The sequence below is a fragment of the Anopheles coustani genome, chromosome 3 (genome assembly GCF_943734705.1).
Source record: "Anopheles coustani chromosome 3, idAnoCousDA_361_x.2, whole genome shotgun sequence".
Taxonomy (NCBI): Eukaryota; Metazoa; Arthropoda; class Insecta; order Diptera; family Culicidae; genus Anopheles; species Anopheles coustani.
The window spans coordinates 86,782,111-86,795,749 of record NC_071288.1 but is presented as its reverse complement, the minus strand read 5'-3'; the positions used below and the strand labels follow the sequence as shown (position 1 = coordinate 86,795,749).

The 13,639-nt window shown below is 42.8% G+C and overlaps 1 protein-coding gene across 2 annotated transcripts in view; it reads right to left on the bottom strand.

Annotated features, from left to right (window-relative positions):
• Window positions 1-1,044: 1,044 nt before the first annotated feature.
• LOC131261135 (RNA-binding protein fusilli) overlaps window positions 1,045-13,639 on the bottom strand; it is a 78,731-nt gene continuing 66,136 nt past the window's right edge. Inside the window, exons 7-14 of one of the 2 annotated variants that reach the window (XM_058263061.1) lie at window positions 13,405-13,515; window positions 12,608-12,740; window positions 12,390-12,527; window positions 12,113-12,328; window positions 11,641-11,883; window positions 11,279-11,489; window positions 4,061-4,317; window positions 1,045-3,742 (exon numbers count right to left, since the gene is read on the bottom strand). In XM_058263061.1, coding sequence (XP_058119044.1) covers window positions 3,023-3,742; window positions 4,061-4,317; window positions 11,279-11,489; window positions 11,641-11,883; window positions 12,113-12,328; window positions 12,390-12,527; window positions 12,608-12,740; window positions 13,405-13,515 — 2,029 coding nt within the window. In that variant the 3' untranslated portion in view covers window positions 1,045-3,022. Of the gene's footprint in view, window positions 3,743-4,060; window positions 4,318-9,688; window positions 11,490-11,640; window positions 11,884-12,112; window positions 12,329-12,389; window positions 12,528-12,607; window positions 12,741-13,404; window positions 13,516-13,639 lie in introns of those variants that run through there. The other variant, XM_058263060.1, reaches the window with a different exon arrangement.

Below are 13,639 nucleotides of genomic sequence, written 5' to 3'. Positions count from 1 at the left end.
TATTTAATATTAAATCATCAAACCTCCAAGTTGCAACACCAAACGGATCAAGTAGACATTTCGTCGCTTTTCTGCCGAGATTTCAAAGGTGAAAGTTAACAATAGTTATGTAATATCGAAGTGTATCAAAAATACTTTGATCAAAGTATGTATACCACAGCGAGAATAAATAAAATCGGTGGTTACTTTTTCGGTCTGGAGTTTTCTTCACGGGGCCTCCTTAAGCACGGGGCCTCCTCGGTCGCTCAGTCTTCTCATAGGAGAAGATACACATCCACAAAAGATTTTTTCACTCCAGCTCATTGATTTATGCTGCCCATTTTGGTTAGTTTAACCGATTAGTTCAAACCATTACAGCTTCTAACGGAAATTTAACGATCAATTCAAATACTCAAAATGAATTGATGTGCCACCTATTGCATAACTTTCAGGCGCAGATGTGGAAAAAACGGCGACGATGTGGCGAGTCTCCACTCAACTCCACTCTCAATTAATTGATTACCTGAGGGTATTACAATAGGGAGGACGGAAACGACACACTTCTCGACGCTGTCCCATCCAAAAGGTAAACACTTTGAAAAAAGTGAAAAAATGACTGGCCGTCTCCCCGCTAGGCGGTTTCCAGCAAATCGTCCTGAAAAACGTCCTACGTGACACAAACATCGAGCAGTTTTGTATGGTGAGTAGAACGAAGTAAGACGATTGCTTTGTTTCATCTCCATGCAAAAAAGTAGGACGTTTTTTCGCGCGTAGTACGTTTTTAGGACGATATTTCGAGCTGACTAGTGGATCGACGATCCACCTACGTGTCGAGACGATGCGCGGAAACGAAACGACGCGTGTTGTTTACCTTTTGTATGGGACCGCGTCGAGAAATCTGACAGTTTGTATCGTTTCCGTCCTCCCAATTGTAATACCCTCAACTATTCTTGCGTAGAGTAGAGAAAAACATTTCCGCTAGGAAGTTGTATACGTAATGAAGAATGGTTTCTTTATTGCATGATGTATGTTGCAGCTTCCCTAGATTTTTCTAGAGAGCTTTTGTTTTATTGCGTTTATTTTTTTTTTAATTGTTTTTAAATCGCTATATTATAACCTTACTATAAACACGCGGTTTCCATCTGAGCCCGCTCATGGTATTTTTCTGTTGATGCATAACTCTACCAATTCCACTCTATCTTGTTTTACTCGTGCTGCACGCTTTGAAATCCATTTCCAACTAGGTTTGGTTCCTCACAACACAAGCACAATTCGATCACGTTCAACGTTTTTGAGCAAATGTTCAGATGAAGCCTGTTCTCGTCACCCAAATATGGTGTCCCAAGCATAACATTGTTGCATTTACGCCATTTGGTTTCCGTTCGTACCAACAGGAAGCTTCCGCCTATGTGCTACGATAGGCTTCCTTTCTCTTTCGAGTTTGCTGCATATTAGAGCTCCTTACAGGATTTAAAGTATATATTATAAAACTTCTCGCACGGCAATATAATTGGCCAACAATATCCATAAATGCTCGCTTGTCTTTTGCCTAAATCGAGAAACTCTTTGCTTCTTTGCGAAAGGAACACTTGGAAGACGGGATATAGGATGGTTGTGGCGGAATATCAATTTGTGAATATGGAGAGTGTTACACTGCAACGAACATGATTGTTGCACGAAGAGTGTCGTAAAACTCCCCCATATTAGTTCTTATAAAAACAAAAAAACTCGATGTAGGAAATCCATATGAGCTAATCTCGTTTGAACGAGCAATGTTTTTCTAAGTATCTTTTGTGTTTGATAACTATAAGTACTCTATGCTGCGCAGTCAAACTGCACGAGTCCTTTTCAACATTGATGTAATTTTTCGATCTGCTTCATACACAACCGTAACTGTTAACAAATTCGTTTGTTGGAACGAACAATCAATGAAGAAAATAATATTTCATACGGTACAAAGTCAACAGTTGCGCGTTTTCAACACTTATTAATGGAAAAGAATATATGCATATCAATATTCAACGCTAAGTGTTGTGTTATTTTTGTCAATAATATCCTAACGGCTTTCTAGGAATTTTGTTACTTGGAATAATGGTGCATGGAATGACGATAACAATGTGTAACCGGTAAATCAAACAAAAGAAACAATTAGAATAGGCGGTCCTCGATAACAAAACTACAGCGATGCTCTGCATGGTAAAAACACAAACACAAACTTTAACGAATAAATTACAAAATAAAGCTAACCACTATACAATCTAGTATATATTCTTTTAAGCAATGCTTTGCTTGCTTTCGCTACGACAACCACTCATCCGATCATCTCGATCGATCGCCTTATTGCACACCTGTTGCATTGCGTCTACGAACACCTCTCCTCCGATAGAATAACCTTCGAACATCAGTATACGCCAGCTACAGCTATTCACATTTGCGGTGTAGAAGGTCATACAATCAGCCTTTACTCTTCTCTTGCCATCCATCCCACGGTGGTGTTTTACTTGAGCGTTCTTTTGAGCAAATGGGAAGTATCCACCCTCCACACTTCGAACCGTATCTGCCGACAGGACACGGTTTCTGGCAGGCCGCTGATCGTTCCCAACTAAAACGCTTACATAAGTTAACATAACCGTTACATGTACAACTATGTAGTTCGAAACATTGCTCTTCGAAACATACAGACGCATGTGAGTTTGTGTATGTGTATCTGTGCTTCCTTACATGGCTAACTTTGATTTACTTTGCTTGGTTGGATTAAGATGTAAGCACGTGGCCAAAGGACGTGTGTATATGAAGAAGTGATCTTTTTAAGCACGTTGTCATCAACCGATTCAAATGATCAGCGATATGGTATGGTAAAGATCGTTGTCGATCGATGAGCTTAACTTTCGAGTAGTGCGGAGCTGAGGGTCGAACTGCACCCTTAAACTACAGCATTTTAGAGACTAATGTTTTTTTTTTCTTTTGCTAAACACTATCCAGTAATAAAGTAAACAGGAATGTTTCGAGTGCGACTGAAAACAAGCAACGATGCCGCATCGCTTTAAACTATGAACAATTCAACGTACTGGTTCGGGATCAATGATGGCGTTAAAATGCTCGGCGTCGTCGTTACTAGCTTGTCGTGGTGATGGTGATGGTGATGATGATGGTGCGGGGCAAGATGTCCCGGGTGATGATGATGATGGTGGTGGTGGGAAGGATGTGGCAGATGCGGATGTTCATAGTAGGCCGCCGCAGCGCCTGTCCCCGGCGGAGTGGTGGCACCGATCAAGGGTGCATGCTGAAAGTGAACCGCGGTTGGTGGTGGTATGGTCTGAATCGGGGACAGTTGTGACCCGGGGTAGGTACCGGCGAGCCCGGCACCGGTCGGCGTCGTTACACCGGGAATCGCCAGCGGTTGAGATGTGCTTGCAGCGGCAAGTGGCAGACTAAGCAAGGGCGGTGGAGACGTGCGAATGTGGGTCACACCGTTTTGGCGCTGCAGGTTGGTTGTGTTGGTGTTGGTGCTGCTACTGCTGCTGCTGTTGCTGCTGCTGGAGCTGTTGGGAGAAGTCCCAGAGACGGATCCACTGCTAGAGCCACCGGATGTGGCAACCGAACCCGTCGGTGAGAGCAACGGAGGCGAAGAGGATTGAGATGTCGACGATTCACCGCTTGACGATCCGGCCGTCCCGGTGATCCTTGGGGGAGCGGTCACAAGCGATATCGTTTGATTGGAGCGCTGCTGCTGGTGTCCACGTTGGTCGGCACCCAGTGTGAGCTAAAAGGAGAGAAAGTTGATTAGTTTAGCATGCTGTCTTTTACAAGCTTATTCGCGGAATAGTTTTGTTCTAAACCTTTGCTTTGAAACCTACTTCAACAGTTTTGGTTCTTCAATTTAAAATTGGGTGAAGCAATCAAGACAATAATTTAGATACTTCTTATTTTGTTTGTATAAGCTGTTTGTATGAACTTGAGGAATTGTTCTACTACAGTAAGCTTTGCGTTTTATTTCGTATTTAAACAAACTAAGAGAGATAAGAGCACTCATTATATAGCTTAAATAAAGATCAAAAGCACTTAATCCATCGTTACCTACCATAGTTGCTTGAGCATGATTGTGTCCGGGCATTCCGGCAGTTTGATGCGCCGGAGCAAGATGGTGCGGCGGTGGGGGTGGTGGTGCTGCCGCTGTCGTGCCATAGTAAGTAGTAGGGGATACCGGTGGGCTCGGGTAACCCCAGTAGAGAATCGGTTGCGGGTAGAAGGCGGCATGTCTTGGTGGTGGCAGCACGGCAGCCGAGGGATGCCCGAAAGGAGCGTATCCACCGAACGGGCCACCAACTATTGTACCCCCTGGGAAGAGAAGGACACAACGCATCGTTTTAGCGAGCTTCTCTCAATCACCACGCGAAAGAAGGTTAACAAACAAGTAATGGAAAAGTGTAATACAATAAATCTAGTTACATAAAAGTAAATAAGAAAAAGATATGTATATAACAGAAAAAGGAAATCTTATAGTGGATCGTTCAACAAGGAGCGTCGTTTCATTGTGTATCGTATATTCTAAACCGGTGGTAAACAGACATATGATATGATCATGCATGATGCATATTGCTTCACTTTTTTTAAATGTTGGGAACAATTGGTTGTTGCCACAAATTTTGTAGTTTACGCTTATCCTTCCTCTGGTCAGCTAATAACTATCGAGAAAAAATAATGCCTTTGTGGTGCAATAGAATACAAATGGGAATTGAATCATCAAAACTGTTGCCATCTTTTTTTTTTTTTTTTGTTTCGAAATTTTGAAACAGTGGACAAAATCAAAACACAAATAAACTCTAAAACGAGTGTTTTTTTACAAGAGCGCACCACAGCCAAATTCATCGAAACAAAAAACAGTGAAATTAACATAAATCTACCACGCAAAACATAAACAGATGAAAAAGACAAAAACATGCATCAAAAACTAAGAAAAAAAGGAGGAACTGAAACAAGACAACCGCGAAGTGATGTATGACTTCTACACAAAAAATTCAAACAATTTAAACAAAAAAATTATGTGATGATAAAAAATAATCCTCTACGAATACAGCGTGTCAATGGTTAGTAGCAGAATGTATTAAAAAAAAAAGATAAGTGGTTAGTAGCAACATAGTAAAACAGGTAGGTAAAATAAACTGAATTCGTAACACTCACCGTATAATATAGAAATGCAAAAGGTACGTTTGAAAGGATATGATTACCGTTCAGAATGAGCTTAAGTAATGCCTGCTCCGTACACAGTGTACCCACCACAAAACCACCAACGAATAGTAATGCAAGGGTAGTTATAGCGCCAACATCGGTGATTCGCTAGTGCCGACCCAACGAAGGACCGTGCCACCAGGAACACGTCTGCCGTTTTAGAGCTGTAGTTGAGCGGATGGCCATCTGACACCGTTTCCTTTATTTCCACCACACGTGTTTCCCGGACGTTCTGCCATATACCCCAACCACACGCTACACGCCGCCCCCGTTCCGATACTGCACATACATAGTTACCGTAGACCACCTTCATATTGCGTGTCGGATTAGAGGACGATTTGCGTAGAACACAGATACAGGGGACAGATAGAGGGAGATGAAGGATCTCCGCGCAGCGGTCCAGCACCTCAATTTCATTGCATCGGTGGTAGTGAAATGACCGGAAGTCAAGATGAGAGGACGGAACAAAAGAACTACAGAACGCAACAACAATCAACACAATGTGAGCTCTGCTGCTCGCAATTTCGATAACTTCCCCCCGGTTCCAGTAACGGCAGCGATAGAACACGATAGGAGAAGTGGTGAAATGAACAACCGCAGCAGCCTTTTTACCGTAAATAAACCAGATACCGGTGTGCATTGGATTAGAGGACACATCAGACAAGATCAGTTGGCGTGTTATGTTACGTTACGACGAATGCACTCCGGCGGTTCGTGTTCTACACTCCACCTAACCCCACCCCCGAAACACACTCTGCCGTTCCGATAAGGTTTGAGGCGTTTATTATTTTATTGCATATTTATGGTTACTGCTTAGCATGGATGATACCCCACCCTCATACCAGAGAACAACATAGCGTCCAATTTACATCGACAAAACATGGCACTTTACGCAACGAGAGAAGCCAACTAATTAATTAAATCCCGTAGCGCTATGAAAGAAAACTCCGAGAAAGAACAAAAGGAATTAATATCCTTTGTTTGCCTTTTTCATTACAAATACAAAAACTTAGTTACGCATTATCTAAAAAATAAATTAGAAAGCTATTTAATACAAAAAAGAAGAAAAGTGGCAAAGAAACGAAACGGAACTCCTGTAAGAGAACTCACTTTGTCCCACAAATGGATAGATTTAAGAATAAAAAGGAGGGTGAAAGGAAAGTAGAAACATAAACAAAACCATCATTAAATTAACCTCTTTTTCGGACAAATCCATTCAACGAACACTCAATCTCAATGTTGCATGTTTATCCGAGTCTACGGCAAATTCACGTGTTTATCTATATAAGGGTTTAATGAGAGTAGAGCTCAATTAAATGTGATAACTTGTTTGGAATATTGATTTCGAATAATCAAATAGGGATTCAATACATACGAACACGTTTACATACGAACGAAACAACAAGTTTGATAAAAACCATTAAAAAAAGTGGATTGGAAAAAGAAAATCAATAACAAAAAACAACTGAAGCGGATTCGAGTGAAAACGCACGAGAAAAAATTGACCCCTTTCGTCCCAATATAAATGAAATAAATTATGTTAAATAGGTTTATAACGTAAATCAAAACCTTTACCACCTATACTAAAGTACAGAAAAAAAAAGAAAGAACTTCAACATTCAAATAAAATAAAACGAACCCATCTCACCACCCTTATACGGAATGCACAAAAACATACACATGAATATGCTCGTGGACAAGGATCATGAAGGTAAGGACGACAAGTCAACGAAAGATAGTGACAGAGAGAAGAAAAAGAAAGTTTTCCATGGAAAGGTTTGTATGCGAAATTAGCATAGAGCACGATGTGCGAGTGTTTTTATGAGAGAAATAAGAAAAGATTAAGTGTTTGTGTATAGCTAAGATTATAAAAACGAAAGAAAAAGGGAAAAACACAACAATGAGCAGTATCCTACGCAAGAAATCAATGGTAGTAACATGTAATCTTAAAAGAACGTACAATTAGAGCTATAACCAAGAAAATATATCACTTGTATTGTCCATGATATCTTAAGGTACGTATATTAATTGTGTTTTCATTTCAAACTTTACCAGCTAAATATTAATTATGTATAACTATCTTTTGCGATAAGCACTTCCATTCGTGCACTGATGGTATTATTTAATCCGGTTTTTAGTATAATTCGGTGTCTGAAAAAGCTCAATGTGTTTGTGCAGCACGGCCTTGTAAAAGTTATCTTTTTGTTCTGGAAAAAAAAATCCTAATAATGTTGGTTTTGCCATTCGATATTAGCTAGTTTAACTAAAAACATTCATCGAACAACCCGTAGCAAGTGCTATGCAGCGTAAAATAAGAGAAGAGTACATCATGTAATGCCAACCTTGAAGAATTGCACTAGCGTAGGACAACCCAACGTTAAAAGAACACAAGCTGCCAACCAAACTGTACATTAGTCTCCTTTGAGGCATTGATTGGATGATAGAACGGCAAAAGAATGGAATGTTAGAGCTCGTTCCTTCGATTGTTTAGATTATTTGCTCTTGATTTCATTCAACAAATCTACTCTAACACAAGTGAAGAACGCTCGTTTTACTTACGTATATAGTAAATAGACAAAAAATTATTATAAAAAAATTGAAATTGAACTTAATCCTACAACAACAAAACATAATTAGCATGCCTAATGGACGTATTTGAAAGAAATTGTTTAAACCGTTCTTGTTAGTGCAATCGAGATGATGTATGATTAAAATGCACGAAATGTGGCTAAACACGCCAACAAGAAGGGTTTCTCTCCCCTATCGCGTTGTTCTCTACCGCAAATGCCACAATGGATGGGAATGTTTGTGCGTTATTGGCTAATCCCCACTGTTGGAGATATGTTATCTTCCCCTTTCGATCGACCCTTTTTTGTGCAAAGCAATCACAGCGTAATGCAGTTATCCTTCCATGTAGCGTTATTTGATTTCATTGCCGTTCGTAATTTCATTCCATTTTAAATCCTGTTATATATAGATTACCAAAAGTGTTGTCTGTTAAAGTATACTAGATTTTAATGTGTTCTTCTGCCGCCTGATTCGGTGGTGCACAGTTGAATGTAAACAAAAATGATCTACTTCTTAGAGTACCGCGGCATTAGAAAAATAAAATGGAATGTGTTAATTGTAAAAAAAGAGCCTTTCCTTCGGTAAGTTACAAAAAGATTGGTACTAGTCATCCGACGCATTCCCATTCTATTTTAGGGAGCAAACACGACAACAGATTATTTAACTTCCAACTGAACCCAAATGAAACAATTATGTTGAAACAATCAGAACTATTGCAGCTACTACACATTACAAGGTAGAACGTACGTCTTAAAACTACCGTTCAGATGTTTTCCATTAAGCATCCTGTGTTCATTCATTATCATAAAAAGCTCGTCTGTAAAGTCCATTTTAAACAATAGCAACTTTTAAACATGATGTTTAACCGTAAAATAGCACTTGCAAACGCAATCCATACGAAACCGATTTGTTTGTTATTCTCGTAAAAATCTAGTTTTACTTTGTTTTCGGTAAATAGTTTGATGATATGTCTGATAAAATTTTATGTAATCCAAGTATTTATGTTAGAATTCACTTGGAGCAAATTTTTAAAAAGCATGCTTTACGTAAATGTTGATTTGAAAATTAAAAATTGATCAAAGTTGCTTTCGTTTATTATGGTCTTATGTTTGCTATACCTTGTGTCACGTCTAGTTTTTTTCACTGTTTTAGTCCCCTTTACGAATGCGAGAGCAGCTCTTAACAGCAAACATTTTAATGCGTCAATTACTAATGCCTAACTACTTGCCCTTCTTATCAAACAGAGATGCACGAAGGCAACACCACGTGGGAAATGATAAGAGAGAAGGAAAGAGAGTATTGTTAAACAACAGGAGAGACGCACCGGCCGTGAACCGTGACCCAACACCACCGATCTATGCAGTTTAAATGTTGCCCCCCCCTCTTTCCGTTGACCCCCAGCTTTTCTTTACTTCCGGTTTGCTTTTTGAATGCCACATCCTGCCCTAGGTACGACGGTTACAGTATAATTGCACACCCACATCTCGCGCACATACACATATATAGCTTAGTAGTTTACAGAACAACAGCACTTCGAACTGATTTTCGTGGGTTTGTTGGAAGGACATATGGAAGGGTGTGAGTGGTGGTAATCTTATCCTCGCTGAATTTATGCTTACGTGTGTATATTCTAATAAAAAAAAGTGGATATGGTGTTTGTGTGTATGTGTGTGTGTTGTTGTGATGACGTGATAAAGGATTCCTCAGTGTGATATACTAGTTGCTTCATAAACCAGCCTCTCTCATTGGCCTAAGCCGGCGCAGAGGAGACGCGAACACCTTAGTTTCCGTTTCCCGATGGGAGAGTTAGACAAAAAACCAACTAGCATAAATCAGGTAAAATGAGGTAATAAGGGATGGGGAATGATGAGGCATCTCGGTGGGGAATGATAAGGAACATCAACACGGGAAAACATTACGAAGTTAATGAAACATTGTATTGCATGAAAATTACACATCCGTTTTTTTCGAAACTGCTTTCGCGTTTCGACGTATCGACGAAAGAGGCACCTCTCGCCAAACCATCCACTGGTAATTCACAGCAACAGCAACAGCAACACAAAAGCACAGCAAGATATTACACTAGAAAGCCCCAATGCCCTTCTTCTTTGATGAGTGCATCTCTTCCTAATGGGGTTGGGGGTTAGTTCTGTACTAAATCCTAAGTACGTTTTAATAGCATCTGTGTTAAGTATAAACCAATTGCCACGGCGGTTTATAAAATGAGTCCTAGAGTTCATTCATATGCATAACAAATAGTTATCGAAGAGAGAGAGAGATATCAACAGAGAGTGCCATAATGGAAGCATACAGTTTAGGTGTAACATCACCTTTAAGTCGACAAAATCGTCGGAAATGTCTGTTTTGGCCAGTCAGTTGCCAGGAATGAATATTGAAAGTCTTTAGAAAAGTGTTGAGTACAAAATAAAAGAAGGACATTTAATGTCCCCCGCATCAGCACACATTGGCGCTTTTCACATGTGCGGATGGTGGTAGAATGGTGCATACAATGCCATGGATGCTGCCGCAGCAGCCGCTGCAGCCGCGGCCGCCGCACTCTGCGAGGACGTCGTTCCGTGGAACGGGCGCTTGCTTCCGGCACTTCCGCCCAAGGCGGACGATCCATCGCTCCGGAAAGCGCTATCGTACGAGCGCTTGATGCTCGACGGATGCATACCGGCCGCCGCCTGGGAGGCAGCAGCAGCGGCCATTGCGACCGCGTGGTGCTGCGACGGATGCGACATCAGCCCGGATGGATGATGATGGGCATGATGGTGGTGGGCCGACGCACCGGAACCACCAGCGGCCCCCGCCGCACCAACGCTCGCGTAATGTTGCAGCTGATTGAAGGCGGCTGCATGGTGCGCCGCTTGCGATGGTCCCATCAGCCCCATCGGTATACCACCAGCACCGTTTGCAAGCATGTGACGGGGCATGAAAAACAGCGGCGAATATTGACCACCGAGTGGGTGGTGGGGGTGATGGTGTGCAGCGGTTAGATGGTGTTGTAGGCCACCGGAAGCACCTCCACCACCGCCTCCCAGACTGGCAGCAAGCCCACCCGATGCACCACCGCCGCCGTGGGCGTAAGAAAGGCCACCGGCACTGCCCGTCACGGACGGAGGCAAACTGCCGGCGGTGGCATAGGTTGGCGCACCCGATCCAGCCGTACCCTGCGATGCGCTCAACGCTGAGCCGGCACCACCGGATGGGGCCACACTCGACGGTGGCGCATAGACGCCTAGGTTTTGCAACATCAGCTGCTCGTGCTGGTGCTGATGGTGTTGCTGTTGCTGCTGTGCGACCGCGGCGGCTGCCGCCTGCCGTGCGAGCAGACTCTGCTGCGCAATGAACTGCGCCTGCTGCTGCGCCAGCAGCTGATGGTTCGGCGGAGGCACCGAAAGGGTTAGGGGAGGAGGCATGGGTAACGGGATCTGGTGGGATAGTGAGATCGTCTGCGGGGACTGTGTGGGTGGCTGTGTGGCCCCTGTCGGTAACATACCCGGTGAAAGGAGCGACGATTTCGACAGGCTGGCCGGCTGCTGGAAGCCCCCATTGAGGACCATGTTCATGTCGTCGCCCGAGCACTGGAACACCTCGATGTAACGCTGCTTCTTGCCGAACATCATGTTCTTGTGGTGCTTCTGTTGGGCCGACTGATACGCGGCGGCCTCCGATTCCATCTGAATAAACGCTTCACCATTGAACTGTCCCTGTGAGTGAATACGAAACGAAGAACATACGTTGTTTTGTTCACCCGTGATACTTTCTTACTACTAATTTGTTTTAATAGAATCACTACTATCAACACTAAGAGAAATCTTTGTAATAAACCCATATAGATCCTTAGAAACGCTTTCTTACCTGAGCATTGTACACCAGATGTACGCCCTGGTAGACGATGTTGTTGGCGAAATCGTCCAGGAAGTGCAGTATGTGTTCCACCTTCGCCTCGTACGGAAGTCCCCGTAACCGGATGCAGTTCTTCTCCGTACCGCTGGTAATGACGTGCTGGGGCAACAATTGCACCTGCATCTGCGGTAACTGCGCAATCAGCGGGGGTTGCGGTGGCTCATAAGTCTTCGGATCCATGGACCGGTTCAGCACCTACGGCACAAAGGCAAATGGTCAGAATTAAATCCAGGCCCCCCAGGATGAGCGCATTATGTTGCGTGTGACAGGCCTCATTCTCTTACCCTTACTACACGCGAGTAGTAATAAATCCACATTTAATCAAATGTTAGCATAAATATCGATAATGACAGTCGGGGTTAGTTACTAAAACTACCGAGGATTGCTTCGATTTATTCAGTTCGTTCAACGACTCATTACAAACCTGCTGTACTTCGGCGGTGGTCGAGCGAAACAGCTCAATGTACCGCTGCCCGATCGATTCCCGGTGCTTCGACAGTGCCTTGGAGGCGTCCGATTCCTGCTCGAACAGCACGAAGGCATCGCCCGTCGCCCGGCCGTCCGGTTTCTTCACAAACAGTATCCCATCCGACCCGTCCAGCACATTGCAGCTATTCTCGCCGTTCGCGAAGAAGTCGAGCTGAGGGAGAAGATCATTGTGAACGTTGCATGGGACCTCGCTCTTTTGCATCACCACTTACCACTTGCTTCGCGGTGCAATCGTACGGTAGACCGCGCATCCGTATGATAACCTGTGCACCCTTCGACAGGAAGGCCTGCGCTTCGTTCGAGGCGCCTCCGGCGACGGCCAAAAAATCTTCCCCATTTGCCCGGTACACCTAGAGCAAGGGAAGGGTAGAAGAAAACCGGATGAATCATTGGCACAACACGCAGAATGGGAATTCTTCCTTTCACTTACCTCAATGTACCGGTTTCCGATGTGATGCTTGTGTCGTTTGAGCGCCATGTCCCGATGTTCCTGAGACACAAACCGTACCAATGCTTCTCCGTTTCGGCGTCCTTGTGGCGATAGGCAGAGGGCTACACCACCCCTAATGGATTCGAGTAGAAAAGAAGTGATTAACAAACATTTTGTAAACAGTTAACAAACAACAATTAAAATGGGCTAAACAGTTGAACACAAGAAGCAAAACCTTCTTACTACAAACACGAATATCAAATTTTGAAACGAACGAAGAAACAATTTGGGAAAACCCTCTAAGAATCCTTAACGATTCAAACCAGAAAAATATGGGTTTTCAAAATTATTAGTAATCACTTGACTCTGGAGTTTCCTATGATTCTTTATTAAAAAAAAACAAGATTTCCAATCAACTGAAACGCGTCACAGCCAAAGTATTTGAAGCATATAACAACACCAACTTAGACTCAGTCATAATGTATTTGTTTGGGTTGCTACTTTGCCAACCTTTGTTTACCGTGTGTCTACTTTACATGTGCTTTGTTTACTGAGCCAATTACTTCACACTAAATCGGAATGACGTATTTGTCACCGATTAACTGATTCATTCGCTGATCAGATTTCAACTGCAACCGAAACGATAGAAAACACCATCAATTTCACGATCTCTCATTGTTGATCGCGCTTGAAATTGTAAACCAAAAGGAAAATGGTGTTGCACAACGCCAAGAAAACCGAAACAAAAACAGAAAGGGTTCACGTAATGACTCATAAAGGGCAACTACAATACTTACTTGGCCACATTAAGCCCGCGGAAGAATTTCGCTATATCCTGATCGCTGCTCTGCCACGGCAGTCCACGCGCACGCACTATGCACGTTCCATCTATTTCGTCGTCGATCGAGCTACAACAATTAGGAAGAGCAAAAAAAACAGATTGTTAACAGTTGGCCAGAGGAGGTATTTTCACTTTTCGTGCTTATTATGATTGAATTATATAAAGTAAAATATTGGTAATGACCGGAAACA